Source organism: Lampris incognitus, chromosome 17, assembly GCF_029633865.1.
Source record: "Lampris incognitus isolate fLamInc1 chromosome 17, fLamInc1.hap2, whole genome shotgun sequence".
NCBI classification, from domain to species: Eukaryota; Metazoa; Chordata; class Actinopteri; order Lampriformes; family Lampridae; genus Lampris; species Lampris incognitus.
In genome coordinates this window covers 37,212,986-37,232,339 of record NC_079227.1, presented here as the reverse complement: position 1 = coordinate 37,232,339, position 19,354 = coordinate 37,212,986, and the positions used below count along the sequence as shown (strand labels likewise).

The window sequence follows — 19,354 nt, the reverse complement described above, 5'->3', positions numbered from 1 at the left end:
TTAAACTGCAACCGTCGGGTCGTCGGCGACTAAGCTGGCACCCCCACTTCAACCCTTGGGTTGTTGTGAGGAGGGTGTGTGGACACCCAGCAGAACTAAAGACAAAACTTGTCAAAGGGCTGATGAGTTCCTCTGTGAACCAGCAGCCAGCCATCCCTGGAGAGGATATAGGGACCACCAGGTACTCCCCCTACTAGAACACAAGGATGACTTCAACTGAAACCTGTTGAGGCGTCAGCTGTGCTCCTTTGACCTTCATAGGATACGGAACTGATGATGATCAGAGATTTTACCCAAGACTAAAATCAAATGGAAAGAAAAGGGATACCGATACTGTAACGACCATGGATGAATAGATTCGCTAGCCCTTGGTAACGGGTCGACCCTTCAGTCGACCGGTTAGCGCAGTCGCCCATGGTGTGGGTGACACGGGTTCACCTCCTGGCTGCCCTCTGAATTCGCTATGATACATTTCTATCATCTGTCCTTGCTGGGTTTAACTGAGTTACAATAGAGAGACTGCAATCAAGTCCACAATGTAGTTAATAATTTCATCAGAGGCTGGAGTCACTGGTGTCCTGCACCGTATCTGCACATCTTTTACATAGGATGTCTGTTGCCCAGTTACAAGTTTAGTTATGAAAACCGTCTTTTCTTGGAAAACCTTGAATAACGCATGTTCTGAGAGGAGAGCTTACCTATTAGGCCAGAGTAAGCCAGGAGACAGTCAGCGTAGTTCTCTCTCAGGCAGCCTGATATGGAGTGGGCCTCTGGCTGACAGTTACTGATGAAGTCTGCTAGCCTGGACCTAGAACACACAGTTCACAAGTCAGGAGCTAGCTTAGAACTAGCTGCAAATAACACACGGGTATCTTTGGATTTCACTATTTCCAACCCATTCTTGCAAATGTTTTTGACAAAAATCGGTTATAATCAATGTCCCTGAGATAATTTAGCAAGAAAAATAATTATATGTTTATGGCCTACACAGTGGCTCTATAAAGGGTTTGCAAATAATTCTTGTTTCTGGATGTAAGTTACAGACAGAAAAGTAAACAGTTTGCTTAGGATGTACTCGCCTACATTTGAAATACTCAATGCCTTCTTGGATACGCTTGCTGATTGTCTCCATTGCTCCATATTTGTAATTTTTCTTTTTTCTTTTTTTTCCAAATAGCTACAAACGTTAAAGGGAAATTTTGCCATTAACAAACTAAGTGCTGTTGGTTTATCGAGCCTTTCAAAACTACAGCTTTCTTGGTGTAATCCATTTTGACAGAGAATTCAAGATCCTTCTGCTAAAAGACCTTTTCTACGTTGCCTATGTGTACCAGAATGCACTGAACGAGTTCCTCAATGGCGGACATATACCTATAGTCCACTGACTTCCGGTTTCTATTGCAGCGGTCACACCAGTTTCCTGTTTGTTGGCGTGTGCTATTGACAATGGCATATTTCTCGCGATGCCTGCAAGATTTGGACAGTTGTGTGCATGTGGTTGACATTTATCCATGGTAAATCTTGCAGGCATCGCGAGAAAACTGCCATTGTCAATCGCACACGCCAACAAACAGGAAACTGGTGTGACCGCTGCAGTAGAAACCGGAAGTCAGTGGACTATCGTTACGCACAGAGCCAATTAGAAAACAATCATCTAAGCCAATGAGCCTTGTAGTTCCTCTGTCATCCACTGACCTCAGTGGATGTTAATTTAAGCCGGCTGTGATAGGCTACTTTGGCAAGTGTTGTTATTATAGCGATGCCATCCCCACAATTAATACATGGAAGTAATATTGAAAATTAGGAAAGTTTCCCTGTAAGAAATAAAAGTGGCGTGTAAGAACATGATCGTGCCCGTGATGTGCCGTTTGGCCTTTAAGCGAGTTGCCTACGACAGCAGAGCTCCGTCGCTGAGCTCCGTCAGGAGATGTAGTATCTTTTCATGCTAGTTCACAGCTCCCTTCCCTGAGCACACCTCAGCTCATTCACAGCAACTCAACACCAACCTCAGACACATGCTGGGATTTGATCTGGAAAAAGTCTCAGATACATTATTTGGAGGATTTTTGGTGTGAAATCTGTCAAGTTCGCTGTTTCTTCAACGTACCATGGGTATTCAAGAATTCCTGTAAAAAGAATGTATGTGATGGAGAAACTCCACCTTCTTCAAGTATCCACAGCCCTTGTTTCTCATCTTGGCAAAGCTACCTCAAAACGGGGAAATATCATGAAATAGAAATTATATTCATGCCAAATGATTAAAATCAAATAATAATAATTCTGTTTTTTAACCAGCCACTGAGGATGCACAAGCCAGTGCATTCTTAAGGCCAGTCCTAAGCCCAGATAAATGGGGAGGGTTGTGGCAGGAAGGGCATCCGGCGTAAAATCTTTGCCAAATCAAATACACGGATCATAAATAAGATTTCGGTAACCCGGTCGAGGCCTGGGTTACCAATAACCACCACCGGTACTGCTAACCAGCAGGGAGCCAGTGGAAACTATGCTACTGTTGGGCAAAGGAGAAGGAGAGGGGGAAGGCATGTCCAGAGGCAGCGGGAGAGGAGGAAGGGGAGGAGTGTGGAGGTGAGAGTTGTAACTTTGAATGATGGCACTATGACAGGTAAAGGGAGAGAGCTGGCTGATATGATGGAGAGAAGAAAGGTAGGCATACTGTGTGTGCAAGAGACCAGGTGGAAGGGGAGTAAGGCCAGGAGTATCGGAGGTGGGTTCAAACTCTTCTCCCATGGTGTGGATGGAAGGAGAAATGGGGTAGGGGTAATTCTGAAGTAAGAGTGTATCAAGAGCGTGCTGGAGGTGAAGAGAGTGTCAGACGGAGTGATGAGGATGAAGCTGGAAATCGAAGGTGTATTGATGAACGTTATCAGTACATATGCCCCGCAAGTTGGGTGTGAGATGGAAGAGAAAGAAGAATTCTGGAGTGAGTTGGACGACGTGGTTGAGAGGGTAGCCAAGGAGGACAGAGTGGTGATTGGGGATGACTTCGATGGGCATGTTGGTGAAGGGAACAGAGGTGATGAGGAGGTATGGTGTCAAGGAGAGAAATGTGGAAGGAGAGATGGAGGTGGATTTTGTGAAGAGGGTGGAAATGGCTGTGGTGAATACATATTTCAAGAAGAGGGAGGAACACAGGGTGACGTATAAGAGTGGAGGAAGGTGCACACAGGTGGACTATATCTTGTACAGGAGGCATTTATAGCCCGCTCCCTCTGCAAATCCACGGGTGACTGTGCTTTTGCGGCAAGGGCTCCGGCCCCTCTGGAACAGTCTCCTCCCTCTGTTAGATCAGGCCCCGGCCCCTCTGGAACAGTCTCCTCCCTCCGTTAGATCAGGCCCCGGTCCCTCTGGAACAGTCTCCTCCCTCCGTTAGATCAGGCCCCGGCCCCTCTGGAACAGTCTCCTCCCTCTGTCAGAGCAGGCCCCGGTCCCTCTGGAACAGTCTCCTCCCTCTGTTAGATCAGGCCCCGGTCCCTCTGGAACAGTCTCCTCCCTCTGTTAGATCAGGCCCCGGTCCCTCTGGAACAGTCTCCTCCCTCCGTTAGATCAGGCCCCGGTCCCTCTGTAACAGTATCCTCCCTCCGTTAGAGCAGGTCCTGGCCCCTCTGGAACAGTCTCCTCCCTCCGTTAGATCAGGCACCGGTTCCTCTGGAACAGTCTCCTCCCTCTGTTAGAGCAGGCCCCGGTCCCTCTGGAACACTCTCCTCCCTCTGTTAGATCAGGCCCCGGTCCCTCTGGAATAGTCTCCTCCCTCTGTTAGAGCAGGCCCCGGTCCCTCTGGAACAGTCTCCTCCCTCTGTTAGATCAGGCCCCGGCCCCTCTGGAACAGTCTCCTCCCTCTGTTAGATCAGGCCCTGGCCCCTCTGGAACAGTCTGCTCCCTCTGTTAGATCAGGCCCCGGCCCCTCTGGAACAGTCTCCTCCCTCTGTTAGATCAGGCCCCGGTCCCTCTGGAACAGTCTTCTCCCTCTGTTAGATCAGGCCCCTGTCCCTCTGTAACAGTCACCTCCCTCTGTTAGAGCAGGCCCCGGCCCCTCTGGAACAGTCTCCTCCCTCTGTTAGATCAGGCCCCGGTCCCTCTGGAACAGTCTTCTCCCTCTGTTAGATCAGGCCCCTGTCCCTCTGTAACAGTCTCCTCCCTCTGTTAGAGCAGGCACCGGTCCCTCTGGAACAGTCTCCTCCCTCTGTTAGAACAGGCCCCGGTCCCTCTGGAACAGTCTCCTCCCTCTGTTAGAGCAGGCCCCGGTCCCTCTGGAACAGTCTCCTCCCTCTGTTAGATCAGGCCCCGGTCCCTCTGGAACAGTCTTCTCCCTCTGTTAGATCAGGCCCCTGTCCCTCTGTAACAGTCTCCTCCCTCTGTTAGAGCAGGCACCGGTCCCTCTGGAACAGTCTCCTCCCTCTGTTAGAACAGGCCCCGGTCCCTCTGGAACAGTCTTCTCCCTCCGTTAGATCAGGCCCCTGTCCCTCTGTAACAGTCTCCTCCCTCTGTTAGATCAGGCCCCGGTCCCTCTGGAACAGTCTCCTCCCTCTGTTAGAGCAGGCCCCGGTCCCTCTGGAACAGTCTCCTCCCTCTGTTAGATCAGCTGAGTCTGTCAACTGCTTTAAAAAAGTTCTGAGAACCCGTCTCTACCGACCTCTCTTCCCTGTGACGGGGCTGTTATTTTTACTTTCCTGTATTTAGTAACTATGGGGATGTTATTTATTTTTCTGTATCTTGTGCAGCATTTTGTTTTAAGAAGGTGTTGTGTAACTAAAAACCAATTCCTGCTGTGGTTGTGTGTTGTTGCTAGTAGTGAATCCCTGCCATTATCTCAGTATGCGTTGACCGGCCGCCGTTTCTAGCAGGAGAAAACCTGCTCCGGGAGATCTGAAAACAGTTGACAGTACTTTGAAAGGTTGAATGACTACTTTTAGTCGGGGGCAGGTTCGGCACCAGGGCATTTAAGTTTCACAGTGGGAGCACTTCTCAGTTGACCTCGCCTCACTAATTGCTGTTATTTTCATGTTGCCTGACTTTTCCATGTGTTTTATTGTTGCACAGTTGCACACTCCAGCCTCCCCTTTAAAAGACCGCTTCCTGAGTGTCCGGGTGGCGCGGCGGTCTATTCCGTTGCCTACCAACATGGGGATCGCTGGTTCGAATCCTCGGTGGGGCGTCCCTGCAGACACAATTGGCCGTGTCTGCGGGTGGGAAGCCGGATGTGTGTATGTGTCCTGGTGGCTGCACTAGCGCCTCCTCTGGTTGTACGGGGGACTCGGGGAACTCCTCACTGCCAGGTGAAAAGAAGCGGCTGGTGACTCCACATGGATCGGAGGAGACATGTGGTAGTCTGCAGCCCTCCCTGGATCGGGAAGGAGGACCGGGACAGCTTGGAAAACAGGGTAATTGGCCAAGTACAATTGGGGAGAAAAAGGGGGAACCCCCCCCCTCCAAAAAAGTCAGCTTCCTTTCTTTCCATTTTCAGTTTTCATGTTAACTTGCATCCCACCCATGATGCCAGCGCTGATTAGGAGTGAAGTATTCTAGAAGTATTCTTCTCAAAATGTATATATTAACTGTCCTGCACAGTAACTGTATCTGAATACTGGTCTGTAACAAGGGCGGACTGTAGATACTCCATCTCTGCATCTGAAAATGCAACACTGCTACTTACATGACGTTCCAGTGCATCCCTGCGGCCACAGGAGTTTGCTGCGATCTACAAGCTGCTTGGGACTTCTGTCTACGTATTTCCTGTGCACCTCTTAAAAACGTAATGAATGATGTATAAGTAACTTTACAACAGCCCCACAAAGCTTGGACAGAAGAGGGTCTCGACACAGGGTCAAAAGCAGGCCCAGACAGCATCCAGATGTGGGCCACTTCAGGCTGTGATGCAGCACTGATGGTCTTCTTCTGGCCCTGACAAAACGGATGTGAGACTAAAGTGGCCCACATGTATAATAGCAAATATGGCCCAAATATGCCAAATCACATGTGGGCCTTTTTTGGCAAAGCTGTGGCGCTCTGGGCAACATGTGGTCTGGATGTGACCCTGAAGTGGCCCGTGTGGTAAATGGTGAATATGGCCCCAATATCACAACACAAATATGGGCCACCTTTGGCAAACATGTGGCACATGCGGCATCGCTATGGCTTGGTTCTGGCCCAGATCTGGCACACAGGAGCGGACCACCCAAAGTGCCCTCATTCCACGTGGTATGTGGGCCGGATGAAGTGCCGGGTGCGGGACGGGTCCGGGCCGCAGCAGAGTTGCTATCTGGGGAAGATGATGCGGTCCGCCACACGTGCGAGCGGGGGAGTGTAAAATCTTAAACACAGCTTTGTGGGGTCTACGATGGTGAAAACCCCACTAACCCCTCCCCGCCTGCACCTCCCCGCCTGCACCTCCTCACCTGCATATGTAGTTGCTTTTGCACGCGTTCTGGAGTGACATGCAGTTGGGCTTGTCTTTGTCCTCGTAGGAGCACGCGGGCACAATGGTCTGTCGCCGGCGCTCTGTGCAGGCGTACTGGTCTCCAGCTGGGCAGTAACAAAACAGCATCCCATAGCTGTGTTTGGGGGGAACCTTGATGATGGGGGGAGAGAAAACCCTGTGTGAGTTGGTGTGGGTGGTGTGGGTCCATGTGCATGGATGTCCTGCTGATAAACATGACAATATGCCTGTATGCTCGATCAAATGACCTCAACCATTTCTTTACCCCCCCCTTTTTCTCCCCAGTTGTACTTGGCCAGTCATCCTACTCTTCCAAGCCGTCCCGGTCGCTGCTCCACCCCCTCTGCTGATCCGGGGGGGGGGCTGCAGACTACCACATGCCTCCTCCCATACATGTGGGGTCACCAGCCGCTTCTTTTCACCTGACAGGGGGGAGTTTCACCAGGGGGACGTAGCGCGTGGCAGGATCATGCTATCCCCCCGTGAACAGGCGCCCCGACCGACCAGAGGAGGCGCTAGAGCAGCGACCAGGACACATACCCACATCCGGCTTCCAACCCACAGACACGGCCAATTGTGTCTGTAGGGATGCCTGACCAAGCCGGAGGTAACATGGGGATTCGAACCGGCGATCGCCGTGTTGGTAGGCCACGGAATAGACCGCTACTTCCACCACCACCCCAATTACCTCAAAATGTAAACGCAATATTAAACTCAGCGGATGAACTGAATGATTCTCTTCAGTAATGACAAAATGCACACAATTAATATCCATCCATCATCCATCCATCCATCCATCATCCATCCATCCATCCATCCATCCATCCATCATCCATCATCCATCCATCCATCCATCATCCAAACCGCTTATCGTGTGCTCAGGGTCGCGGGGATGCTGGAGCCTATCCCAGCAGTCACTGGGTGACAGGCGGGGAAACACCCTGGACAGGCCGCCAGACCATCACAGGGCCCACACACACACACTCACTCACTACAGTCGATTCACCTGACCTCCATGTTTTTGGACTGTGGGAGGAACCCGGAGCCCCCCGAGGAAACCCACACAGACACCGGGAGAACATACAAACTCCACACAGAGGACGACCCGGGACGACCCCGGGGCTCGAACCCAGAACCTTCTTGCTGTGGACTGATTAAACGTTCTTTATTTGAACGTATAGTCCAGGCCTGCCGTATAGACCCCAACATCACATCGGACCAGGCCTCGGTACCCCTGCATATGACCCCAGCATTCAGCTTTCCTGGAACTTCAGCCTGGAGATTTGAACAGTGGCTGTTTCTGCACCTTTGTCCAGAACAATCGTCATTTTGGCTTGCCAGTAAAAACTCTCCAGTGTATGCTGCTGTGATCTGGGATGCGGCTTAAGCCACCTCATGTGGACACCTTTTCTCCTGGACTTCTTATCAGAAGGAAGTCCAGGAGGGTAATGGAAAAAATCCTGAACAAGAAACCACTAGGTTAGAACAAATATGTGAATTCAAAAGCAGGAGTGACTTCTAAGACCAAACTCAGGATGGATCACACGTCACATCCGGAAGGTACTGCTGTTTACTAGACAGGAGAGACATGGATGTGGTAAGAAGTCCAGCTGCTTGCTTGCCACCAACTGAAGAATCAGAGCAATGACCGCCCGGTTACCCGATAAGAACCCCGCGGGGCAGCGTGTCATCTGATCCACTGACCCAACAGCACGTTGAGACACCTCTTCAGCCCCTCTACAGTTCAGTGTCATGGCTGTGTGGTCTGGGCCGTCGAGGCTCAGCTGTTCCCCATCTCCTGGTAAGTATTTCTGCTCTCCTGAGCCCCGCTTACCTGAGTAACCCTGGTTGCCCCGTTTACCTGAGTAACCCTGGTTGCCCCGCTTACCTGAGTAACCCTGGTTGCCCCGCTTACCTGAGTAACCCTGGTTGCCCCGTTTACCTGAGTAACCCTGGTTGCCCCGCTTACCCCATTGCCCCTGCTGTACTCACTTCATCCCCAGCCCCTTATCTGGCTTGTGATTCCTGTTCCTGCCCTGCTCACCTGTGCCCCATTTCCCTGATTGGCTCTCCAGCAAGTTATAGATTCCCCCTGGTTGCCCTGGCACTTTATCAGATTGCCCCCCCCCACACACACACACATTGACTTTTGGTAGCTTGTCTCCAGTCTTTCTTGCCGCCTGAACCGACGTCCCCGTGTGGTGAGTTTGTGTTAATAAAACCTTGTTCCAGCCCAGTCTGTCCCCACCGTCTGCGTTTGGGTCCTCAACTCCTTCCCCTGGTGTGGCACAGAGGAGACCAACGCCAACATTGCCTCTTATTTGAATATGTCTTCACCTCCTGTCGCGAAGGAGGGCTGCTGCAGTTTAAATGCGGCACTCAGACCAGATGAAGTGCGGCTGCGATCCAGGCCATGCCACCTGGGAATGCCCGGCCCAGATGGGTTTCCATTAACAACAGCAACACACTTTGTTTACATAGCACATTTCATACACAGGCAGCACAATGTGCTCTACACAAAGTGACAATACAATCCACACAATCTGAACAGTGCAAATACAGAAAATATTAAATCTGAACAGTGCAAATATAGAAAATATTAATCTTAATACTGCAAATATAGAAAATATTAATCTTAATAGTGCAAATATAGAAAATATTAAATCTTAACAGTACAAATATAGAAAATATTAAATCTTAACAGTGTAAATATAGAGCAAATTAAATCTTAATAATGCAAATATAGAAAATATTAAATCTTAATAGTGCAAATATAGAAAATATTAAATCTTAACAGTGCAAATATAGAAAATATTAAATCTTAATAATGCAAATATAGAAAATATTAAATCTTAACAGTGCAAATATAGAAAATATGAATCTGAACAGTGCAAATATAGAAAATATTAATCTTAACAGTGCAAATATAGAAAATATTAAATCTTAACAGTGCAAATATAGAAAATATTAATCTTAACAGTGCAAATATAGAAAATATTAAATCTTAACAGTGCAAATATAGAAAATATTAAATCTTAATAATGCAAATATAGAAAATATTAAATCTTAATACTGAAAATATAGAAAATATTAAATCTGAACAGTGCAAATATAGAAAATATTAAATCTGAACAGTGCAAATACAGAAAATATTAAATCTTAATAGTGTAAATATAGAAAATATTAAATCTTAATAATGCAAATATAGAAAATATTAAATCTGAACAGTGCAAATATAGAAAATATTAAATTTTAACAGTGCAAATATAGAAAATATTAAATCTTAATAATGCAAATATAGAAAATATTAAATCTTAACAGTGCAAATATAGAAAATAAAAAATGACTGCTGGGATAGGCTCCAGCATCCCGCGGCCCTGAGAGCAGGATAAGCGGTTTGGATAACGGATGGATGGATGGATGGATGTGGAAAATAAATACGCACATCAACAGGTGTTAGTGCAGTTTACAGGAATCAGAGCAGAATATATAAATATAACACACACACACACACACACACACACACACACACACACACACACACACACACACTCGTTTCACTATCTTAATGAGGACCCCTCATTGACTACATTCATTTCCTAGCCCTTAACCCTAACCTTAACCATGCAAACTACACGCCTAACCCTAACCCTTACCCTAACCTTACCCTTACCCTTACCCTAACCTTAACCTAACCCTTACCCTAACCTTAACCTAACCCTTGCCCTAACCTTAACCTAACCCTTACCCTAACCTTAACCTAACCCTTACCCTAACCTTAACCTAACCCTAATTCTAACCGTAACCCTAAAACCAAGTCCTAACCCTGAAATAGACCCTTTTACTTGTGAGGACCTATAAAATGTCAACACAAGGTAGGTGGTTTCTGGTTTTTCTATCCTAATGAGGACATTTGGTCCCCATAAGGACAGTTAAACATGCACACACACACACACACACACACACACACACACCAATAATGTGGCCATAGGCTGTTGTGAAAAGTAAGGTTCTTAACCTGCTTTAACTGTGTCCAGTGTGGGGGCCTCTCTCAGGTCCTCAGGCAGGGTGTTCCATCTACTTGGAGCATAAATACAAACGGCAGCTGCCCCTCCTCTAGACCTAGCACGAGGGATGGTTAAAAGACCACTGCCTTAGGACCTGAGAGGTCTTGCCGGTTTGTAAGTAATTAGCCTGTCTCATACCGTGTGGTGTGAGGCCATTTAGAGCTTTTGTACAAGTAACACAATCTGAAAATCGATCCCAGTTTTGACGGGGAGCCCGTGCAGAGCTCTAACAGGTGTAACGTGCTCATACCTTTTAGTTCCGGTGAGAACACGTGCTGCCGCATTTTGCATTAGCTGTAGCTGGCGCACAACTGGTTTTGGGAGGCCGGTGAATAGTCCACTGCAGTAGTCTAGTCTGCTTGATATAGATGTATGGTAGCGAACGAGGGGGGCAGCCCTGGAACCGCCACAGCCGGGACGCGAACCCGTGCCTCCCGCACCGCGGGCGACAACGTTAACCAGTCGACTAAAGGGTCCGACCCGTCAGCCCAGGGCTAGCGAGTCTACTTATCCGCGCACGTTACAGTAGTAAATTCCCAGTCTGGTTTTGGTAGAAAGCCGCTTAGTTTTGAAAAAAAAAAAAGATTAAGACGTTAGAGGGCTGATTTTGTGAGATGATTAATATGGCTCTTAAACTTTAGATCGCCCTCTATGATTACACCCAGATTACTGGCTTCGCGTTTGCCCCCCAGAGAGCTGGGATGAGCTGCACTTCTCTCTTTCCGAGTCTCTGCACCAGAAGGAGGAAGGAGCTCCATTCTGTGATCCAGGAGGTTGCCGGAAAACGATTTACAAAGACTTCTTCTTTTTGTTTGTTAAACCACGCTCCGGACAATCCCTTTGGTGCACACATCAAGTCTCTGTTGATAATAGTTTGATTTTTGGCTAAAACGTGTACCTTACTGCAGTGCTCTGCGCCGCAGGTCCCTACAGGTCCCTTCAAAAGCTTAGTGTCTGAATATGTCTTTTGATCGCCATGCTGGTGTCATGGTTGGGCTGCTTTGCTCACCTGTCCCACGGGAACTGATTGGCTGCCTGTTCCTGCCCCTGCTCTGCTCACGTGTTCTCCATCCCCTGATTGGTTCCCCAGCCGTGTATATTCCCCCTGGTCGCCCCGGGTTATTGTGGGATACAAACCAGACCTCTGTTACCTACCAGTTTCGTCAGTTCTGTAAGTAACCTGCTTTTCATTAAAGCCTGCTCCTGCTCCTGCTCTCCCCGTGACTGTAGACTCCCGCCCAAAACGGATCCAGCAGATCTGCTCAGCCTGCCGTATACTTGGGAGGGTTTCAGTGTGTCGAGGAACACTTTCCTCAGAGAAGAGCCACTCTTCTTTAAGCTCCTCACGACCATCTGGAGGAGGGACCCTGAGTATACCCAGGAACTGCCCCCCCCCCCTCCACGCCAACCTGAACCTGACCCTCCCAAGCCTTTCCTTTCAGCCTCCCATGTTTTCCCAGAGTCTCAGCTGACCAGCACCACGCTACGGAGACCCTTCCGGTTCCAGAGTGGTCGGCTTGTCCCTGCCGACACCCAATCTGTTCCCGCCTTTGCTGACGCCTGGCCTGATCTCGATCCGCCACCCACCTTTGGGCTTTCATGGCTGCTTGGTTCCAGCTCTCAGCTTCCCGTGTGTCCAGCGGTCCCGCTTCCCGTGCCTCCATCCTCCCGGCTGCAGGTACGGGAGTGAACCATAGGCCCTCTACCGCCGACTCCTGCCTGGCGGGTGCAGGAGTCGCAACAACGCGCGTGCAGCTCCACGTCGCGTTGACAGCCAGGCCAGTAGAACCACCACCGGAGGCAGACGAAGCTACCCCAGCTGATCCAGCGCCTGCTCTCCCAGCCAGACACCCTCGACACACCTGCCCGCACTCCTCACGACCACACCGAAAACACCACAGTCAACGCCAGGCGGGGCCGCCGCCAGACCGCCCTCGGTTTATCGGAACTGCCGCTCTGCATGGGCTAGCAGTTAGCTTAGCCTGCCCCGCTCTCCCCGCCATCAAATGAAGACAAAACTTAGACGCGGACGTGGACAAAGACCCTGCATGGACGGTGCTGGGTGAGGCCGCCGGAAACGCGAATTCGCGCCGCCACCTTCCTGCACCGGAAGCGGAAAATACGAAAGAGATGGAAAGCTTCTGTCTCTTTTGCGTTTGCGTTTGTGCCTCGAAGAGCTTTTGCTTGTTACTTTTCGTGTTTTATGCAATTGTGCATGTAATTTAAAATAACTTTCTTTGTGATAATTTCATTTGCCAAGGTTGAAAACGCCAAGCTAAATGTAGCTTCTTGTTGTAGTATGTGCAATGCGAATTAATTTGTGCTGTAGTTTGAGGACAGTTTGTACAGTAAGTTGACTAAGGTGGTCAGGGTTTTGGGTACTTTATTGTTGCGTAACATAACACTTTACTTCTTCTCTTCTTGATACGCTACTCTGGATCTTCTCTACCCCAGCATCTGCCTCCACAGACCCTCTATTGCCCACTAATGGATAGCCCACTTTACCACAGCTCCCCCCTCGTAAGTGCACAACCTACTTCCCATTCAAATGCTACTCCCCTAGTCACTTTAAGAAAATGTTAAACACCCCAAGAGTGCTTTAACTCTTAACATCACATGACAGCAACATTGATTTTTTTTTTGTTCAGTTCAACTCATAGTCTTCCAGATATGCAGTAACCTTCTAAGCCACGTTGAGAGTCTCACCACTGTAGTAGGTCTCTCTGTTTCTGCGTTTCCTTGGTTCTTAACTCTCGGAGGCCGTGTCTCCGACCCGGTGCTTTGTTCCTGAAGTACCGCAGGTTCTGAATCACCAGCCCCTGGTGAAGGCGCTGACAGAGCTATGATCAGACTTGGTGAAGCATAGCCCCCCAACTCTTCAACTGGGATCTCTTCAGTTGACTGTCCGCGAATGGCTTTGGTCCACATGCCTTCTGACCACTCTGCCGTCCGCCAGCATCACTTTGTAGGACACTGGTCCAGTCGCCGACTGTGTATATCCAGGAATCCATTTTGGTCCATGACCAAAGTTCCTGGTGAGTACCAGATCACCAACTGCAAAACTCTATCCCTTTGCCTTCCTGTCATACTTCTTTCAGTTTCCTTTGTTTGTTTTATTTAACTCTCGGTTTCAGGTCTGGATGTATCGGATCCAGAGTTTCTGGCCCAATAACATTTCTGCTGGTGTGAGGCCTGTTGTGGTCTGAGGAGTTGATCTGTAGCTGAATAAGACCTTTGCCACTTTGCTTTAAGTGATCCCTCTGGATATATATATTTTTTAATCCTCCAGGCGTTGCTGGAGGCACGATAGGGTGCAGAGGTCAAATCAAGTGTTAATTCTTTCCTCAAAAACTCAACAATCATGAAACGGGTGCCATTATCCAAAACTAAAATTTCTGGCAACACATTGTTGGTGAAACTACCGCGTAAGCACTCGGTTGTGGAGGCTGAATGTACTGGATATACAGCTACCCGTTTTGAGTGTGCATCGATAAGAATGGAAAAACATTTTTCCCATGAAAGGCCCAGCATACTCTACATGCAACCTTTGCCAGGGTCTGTCTGGCCAGTCCCAGGGATGAAGTGGGGCCACAGCTGGACTCTGCCTCTGCTCCTGACATGTGCGGCAACATTTCACCATGTTCTCTGCGTCCTGGTCAAGCTTTGGCCACCACACAACTCCGTGCTAAAGCCTCCATACGGGAAACCCCTGGATGACACTGATGCAATTGTTGTAGCACATCTTTTTGGGCCTGGTCTGGGCACAATGACACGTGCTCCCCATAGCACACACAGCTGTTCTGCACATTCAATTCATGCTTCTTTACCCACATAGATCTTTGCTGGTGGTCCATTCAGCTTACCCAGCTCTTCTTTGAACACTTCATCGTTTTGTCTAAGTACATCTCGCAAAGCCTGTACTTCTGTGCCCATCAGATGATTTACCGAGCTCCATTGTAGACCCAGTTCTTTTATCCTGCCTCTTCCGAGCTGGTTTGGTCTGGTACCCAGCACTACCACTAGAGGTAAGTCTTTTACAATGTTCTTGTACTTTACTGTAACTGCCGCGGACCCCAATATCCCCACCCTTTTGTCCTATATGTTTTACATTTGATGTGGTATGTCTTCAGCTCTGGCATAACCTCTCTATTCCACAGCTTTTTAAAGTCCGAGTCATTCATTACTGTTACCCCACAGCCTGTGTCCACGTCAAACTGTCTCATTTACTGTCAACATCATGGTGAGAGGGGGTTCTTTTGGACTCACCGCATCGTTTATGCTATGCCCTACAAACGTTTCCTCTTCCTCAGCCATTGTCCTCTCTCCCACTAACGTGTGTTCTTTCGTCTTGCCACTTGATGCTTGTCTTCTGCTTATCCTCACCCTTGACTCGCGATGCGTCTAAAGACACTCGCGATCCTGTTTGTTAGCTATCTGCCAGTTTGTGCGTAGATGGAACACGCATCAGGGACGGAGCACTAATGCAACTGACTGGAGGACACCAGTTAAGCTCAGATGAATGCGGCTGCAAAAAATGATGTCTTCCCTCTGACATTGGAAACTCATGTGGTTTACAAACAAAGAACCAACAATGACATTACGCACTGACTGCATGGTTACCTTGTCAAAGAACTGTCGCAAAGCCTTGTGGCATTTGCGCTTGTTGCACACCTCCGAGGCAGACACTCTGCTGGTGCAGGGATTGATGTACGCTGAGCGGTACTTCTTACATGTGTCATTCAGGTTACAAGCTTTGGCTGCGTTCAAACAGTTGTTCTCCTTGGTGGATATAGGCTCACCTAGAAGAAGGTGGGGGGGGTAGGGGGGGTGGAAGACAAAGAAATAAAAATGTGTTACACAGAATATTGACAGTTGCATTCAGAAGTGAAGAGCAGAGGAAGCTATTACAAGTATGGAGCAGTGTAGACCTGAAGCACAGAAAGATGAATCGGTTCATCTGGGCACAACATTTATGTAGGGAAACATTTCATTACTTCAGTCTCAACCGGCTGCAGGTATCCCCACCGTCATAAACAACACAGTGGCATATATATATAGCGCTATATAAAATGCAACTTGATTGATAACGACTGAAAACAACGCAGATTACCTTGACCAATAACTAGAGTTACAATGGCCATGTGTACTATTCATAGAGAATTTGGGAATAGTTGCAATCAAAGCACTGAAAGATGGCGACAGATGACCCCCCCCCCTTCTCGGTTCAGGGATGGTTGTTCTGTCTTCACATAGATGGCTTCTTTAACTTCTCATTCAAATCAGCGCTCCACCCTTTGGTCATTATGCCACCGTGCTGTTTATAAGGGTGGGAAATGAGGGATTACAAAACTCCAGATAATGACCATAACCTCCCAAATAAATTGAATGAGTTTCATGCAAGGTTTGAAAAACGTATTCCACCAGACATCCCCCCTACTCCCATTCCAATACCGCCCTTCTGCATCCAGGGGGTGAGAGCTCTACTCAACAAGCTGAACATTAGGAAAGCAGGAGAGCCAGACAGCATCAGTCCTGCTTTGTTGAGCCACAATACTTTCCACCATATTTAACACCTCTCTAAGCCAATGCACAAGTCCCACAGTGCTTCAAACTCTGCCATCATTCCTCTGTTAAAGTCCTCAAAGATCACCTGCCTCAATGACTTCAGACCAGTTGTCCTAACATCTGTGGCCATGAAAGCATTTGAGCGCATCATTCTGTCATACTTGAAATCTTGCACCTCCCCAATGATGGACCCATATCAATTTGCCTATCACAACTGGTCTGTGGGGAAGCAGTTAGCATAGCCTTGCACCATGCCCTGCACCACCCGGAAACGCCTACGCACGCATCCTGTTCATAGACTTTAGTTCTGCCTTCAACTCCATCAACCCACTCAAACTCTTTACCATACTCTTGGGTATGAACATTGACCCACTGGATTCAGAGCTCCCTGTGGAACCGGCCACAGAGGGTGAAGGTTAATAACCTAACCTCACACCCTCTTCTCCTCAGTACAGGTGCTCCTCAGGGCACGTCACCCTGACTGAGGCAGGAAGGTCACCGCAGCGTTCCTCTGCGTATCATGCATGGCTTCTTACTCGCTCTGTGAATCCTGACGGGGAACTGCATGTGACTTCTGCGTACTGGCAAGTCTGCACTTACAGCGCATAGTCCAAGGGGAAGGAGGAACTGCTGCATCAAATGTGCTCTTCTTCTGTGTGTTTTATGTAATATTGAAGAAGCACTACCACATGCCTCCTCCATTACATGTGGAGTCACCAGCCGCTTCTTCTCACCTGACAGTGAGGAGTTTCACCAGGGGGACGTAGCGCGTGGGAGGATCACGCGCTCCCGAACAGGCGCCCCGACCGACCAGAGGAGGCGCTAGTGGAGCGACCAGGACACATACCCACATCCGGCTTACCACCCCCAGACACGGCCAATTGTGTCTGTAGGGACGCCCGACCAAGCCGGAGGTAACACGGGGATTCGAACCGGTGATCCCCGTGTTGGTAGGCGACGGGTAAGACCGCTTCGCTATGCTACCCGGACGCCCCCTACTTGCATGTTTTTGGCTTCCATTTCACTTGGGACCAATTTACGCCACACTTTTCCATCAGAGCTTTACTACAGAAACACCCTTTTCACGAGTAGTGACTCCAATAAAATACTGAACCTGTATCTCTACTATACAGTATACACAGTACTATACAGTATATACAGTAGATACAGTACTATACAGTATATACAGTATACACAGTATATACAGTACTATACAGTAGGTACAGTACTATACAGTATACACAGTAGATACAGTACTATACAGTATACACAATATATACAGTATATACAGTACTATACACTATACACAGTACTATACAGTATATACAGTATACACAGTATATACAGTACTATACAGTATACACAGTACGATACAGTATATACAGTATATAAAGTACTATACAGTATACACAGTACTATACAGTATATACAGTACTATACAGTATACACAGTATATACAGTAGGTGTAAATGAAACCAGTTTCGTGTCCATAAAGGTGCTCTCCACCTCCTACCTTGTTATAATGGCGTCCATACATATAACAGACGCTTGTGTAATGTGACTCTCAGCTGTGTAGTTGCCCCACTGACACTGCAAGAAAACGTGACAAGTAAGACGTGTTGCACACCCCACACACCCCACACACCCCACACAAGCTACACACCCCACACACCCCACACACCCCACACACCCCACACAAGCTACACACCCCACACAAGCTACACACCCCACACAAGCTACACAAGTGTGAACGCGGGTAGGTGACCTCATGCAACTCTTTTTCTTACCACCACATGCTCCATTTGGGGTCTTGTCGGAGTCATAAACAGTTGATCCACAAGGGGCCTTCAGAGCCACTGACCGGGGCCCCTACAATGACCCCAGAGGAGGAAAGTTTGATATCGTACATTCTCAACCCCGCCCAAAGATGGGACACGGAAGATATTCGGTATACCCTTTAAATACATCAAGAATGCAAGACGGTAACTCCTATCCTCTCATTTTGCCCGGACATCACTGGGGTGAAGGGGGGCATTTCCAGTATTTTCGGATGTAAGCATCCAAATTCGACAAGCTACGTCATTGCATTGCCCCTCTTATCGCCCGTGACAGGGGCCTCAGCACTTCGGTGGGTGCTGCTTCTTGTGACCATGGTTGTAACTGTGTGGGAATGCCGGGAGGATTGCCGTGACTTGTACATCAGGGAAACCAAACAGATGCTGGATGGCACAACACAGGAGAGCTAACACGTCAGGCCAGGACTCCACAGTCTACACCACCTACACAGTCTACACCATCTACACAGTCTACACCATCTACAGGCTAGGACTCCACAGTCTACACCATCTACACAGTCTACACCACCTACACAGTCAACACCATCTACACAGTCTACACCATCTACAGGCTAGGACTCCACAATCTCTACATAATCTGCACAGTCTACACCATCTACACCATCTACAGGCCAGGACTCCACAGTCTACACCAGCTACACAGTCTACACCATCTACAGGCCAGTGGCCACTCTTTCAAGGATGTGCACATCCCTGATAGGGAAGAACTCTGGTTTGAACGGGGAGTCAAAGAGGCCATCTATGTGATGAGGGAACGACCATCCCTGAAAGCGGGGGGGGGGGACTAGGGGGCTAAGAGGCTATATGAACTGATTAAACTTTGTGGTTTTTTTTTAGCTGGACTATTAAGCATGCATAATGACATATATAAAGGGGTGTAGCTGCAGACAGTGATGGAGGTGTCCATGTATAAAGGATATAAAGGGGTGTAGGTGTAGAGGACGGTGATGGAGGTGTCCGTGTATAAGGGATATAAAGGGGTGTAGATGTAGAGGACAGTGATGGAGGTGTCCGTGTATAGAGGATATAAAGGGGTGTAGATGTAGAGGACAGTGATGGAGGTGTCCCTGTATAAAGGATATAAAGGGGTGTAGATGTAGAGGACAGTGATGGAGGTGTCCGTGTATAGAGGCCAAAAGGCTGGTGGTGCCTTCCATAGATGAAGCAACTCTTCAGATGGAGGTCTTGGAGATGGGAACATCTGATTTGCTCAAAGCACAATGCAAGGGCGTTGGGGTGAGGGACTATTGGATCAACGTGGTTCTCCAAGCTCGATTCAACAGCAGGAGAGCTGTTGCATTGCTCCTACTCACAATGTTCCCTTCCACGTGCTCATGAGAGTCATGGTTTTCTTCAGTGAACCCCATCAAGAACCAGGAAGAAACCGAGGATCGCCTCATCCCGTCCCTCTC

At 48.5% G+C, this 19,354-nt stretch overlaps 1 protein-coding gene across 1 annotated transcript in view; it reads right to left on the bottom strand.

Annotated features, from left to right (window-relative positions):
- gfra1b (gdnf family receptor alpha 1b) overlaps positions 1-19,354 on the bottom strand; it is an 87,001-nt gene that overhangs the window by 15,743 nt on the left and 51,904 nt on the right. The window contains exons 4-6 of the mRNA XM_056297437.1: positions 15,142-15,320; positions 6,414-6,586; positions 699-808 (exon numbers count right to left, since the gene is read on the bottom strand). Of these exons, the coding sequence (XP_056153412.1) occupies positions 699-808; positions 6,414-6,586; positions 15,142-15,320 (462 nt within the window). The remainder of the gene's footprint in view (positions 1-698; positions 809-6,413; positions 6,587-15,141; positions 15,321-19,354) is intronic.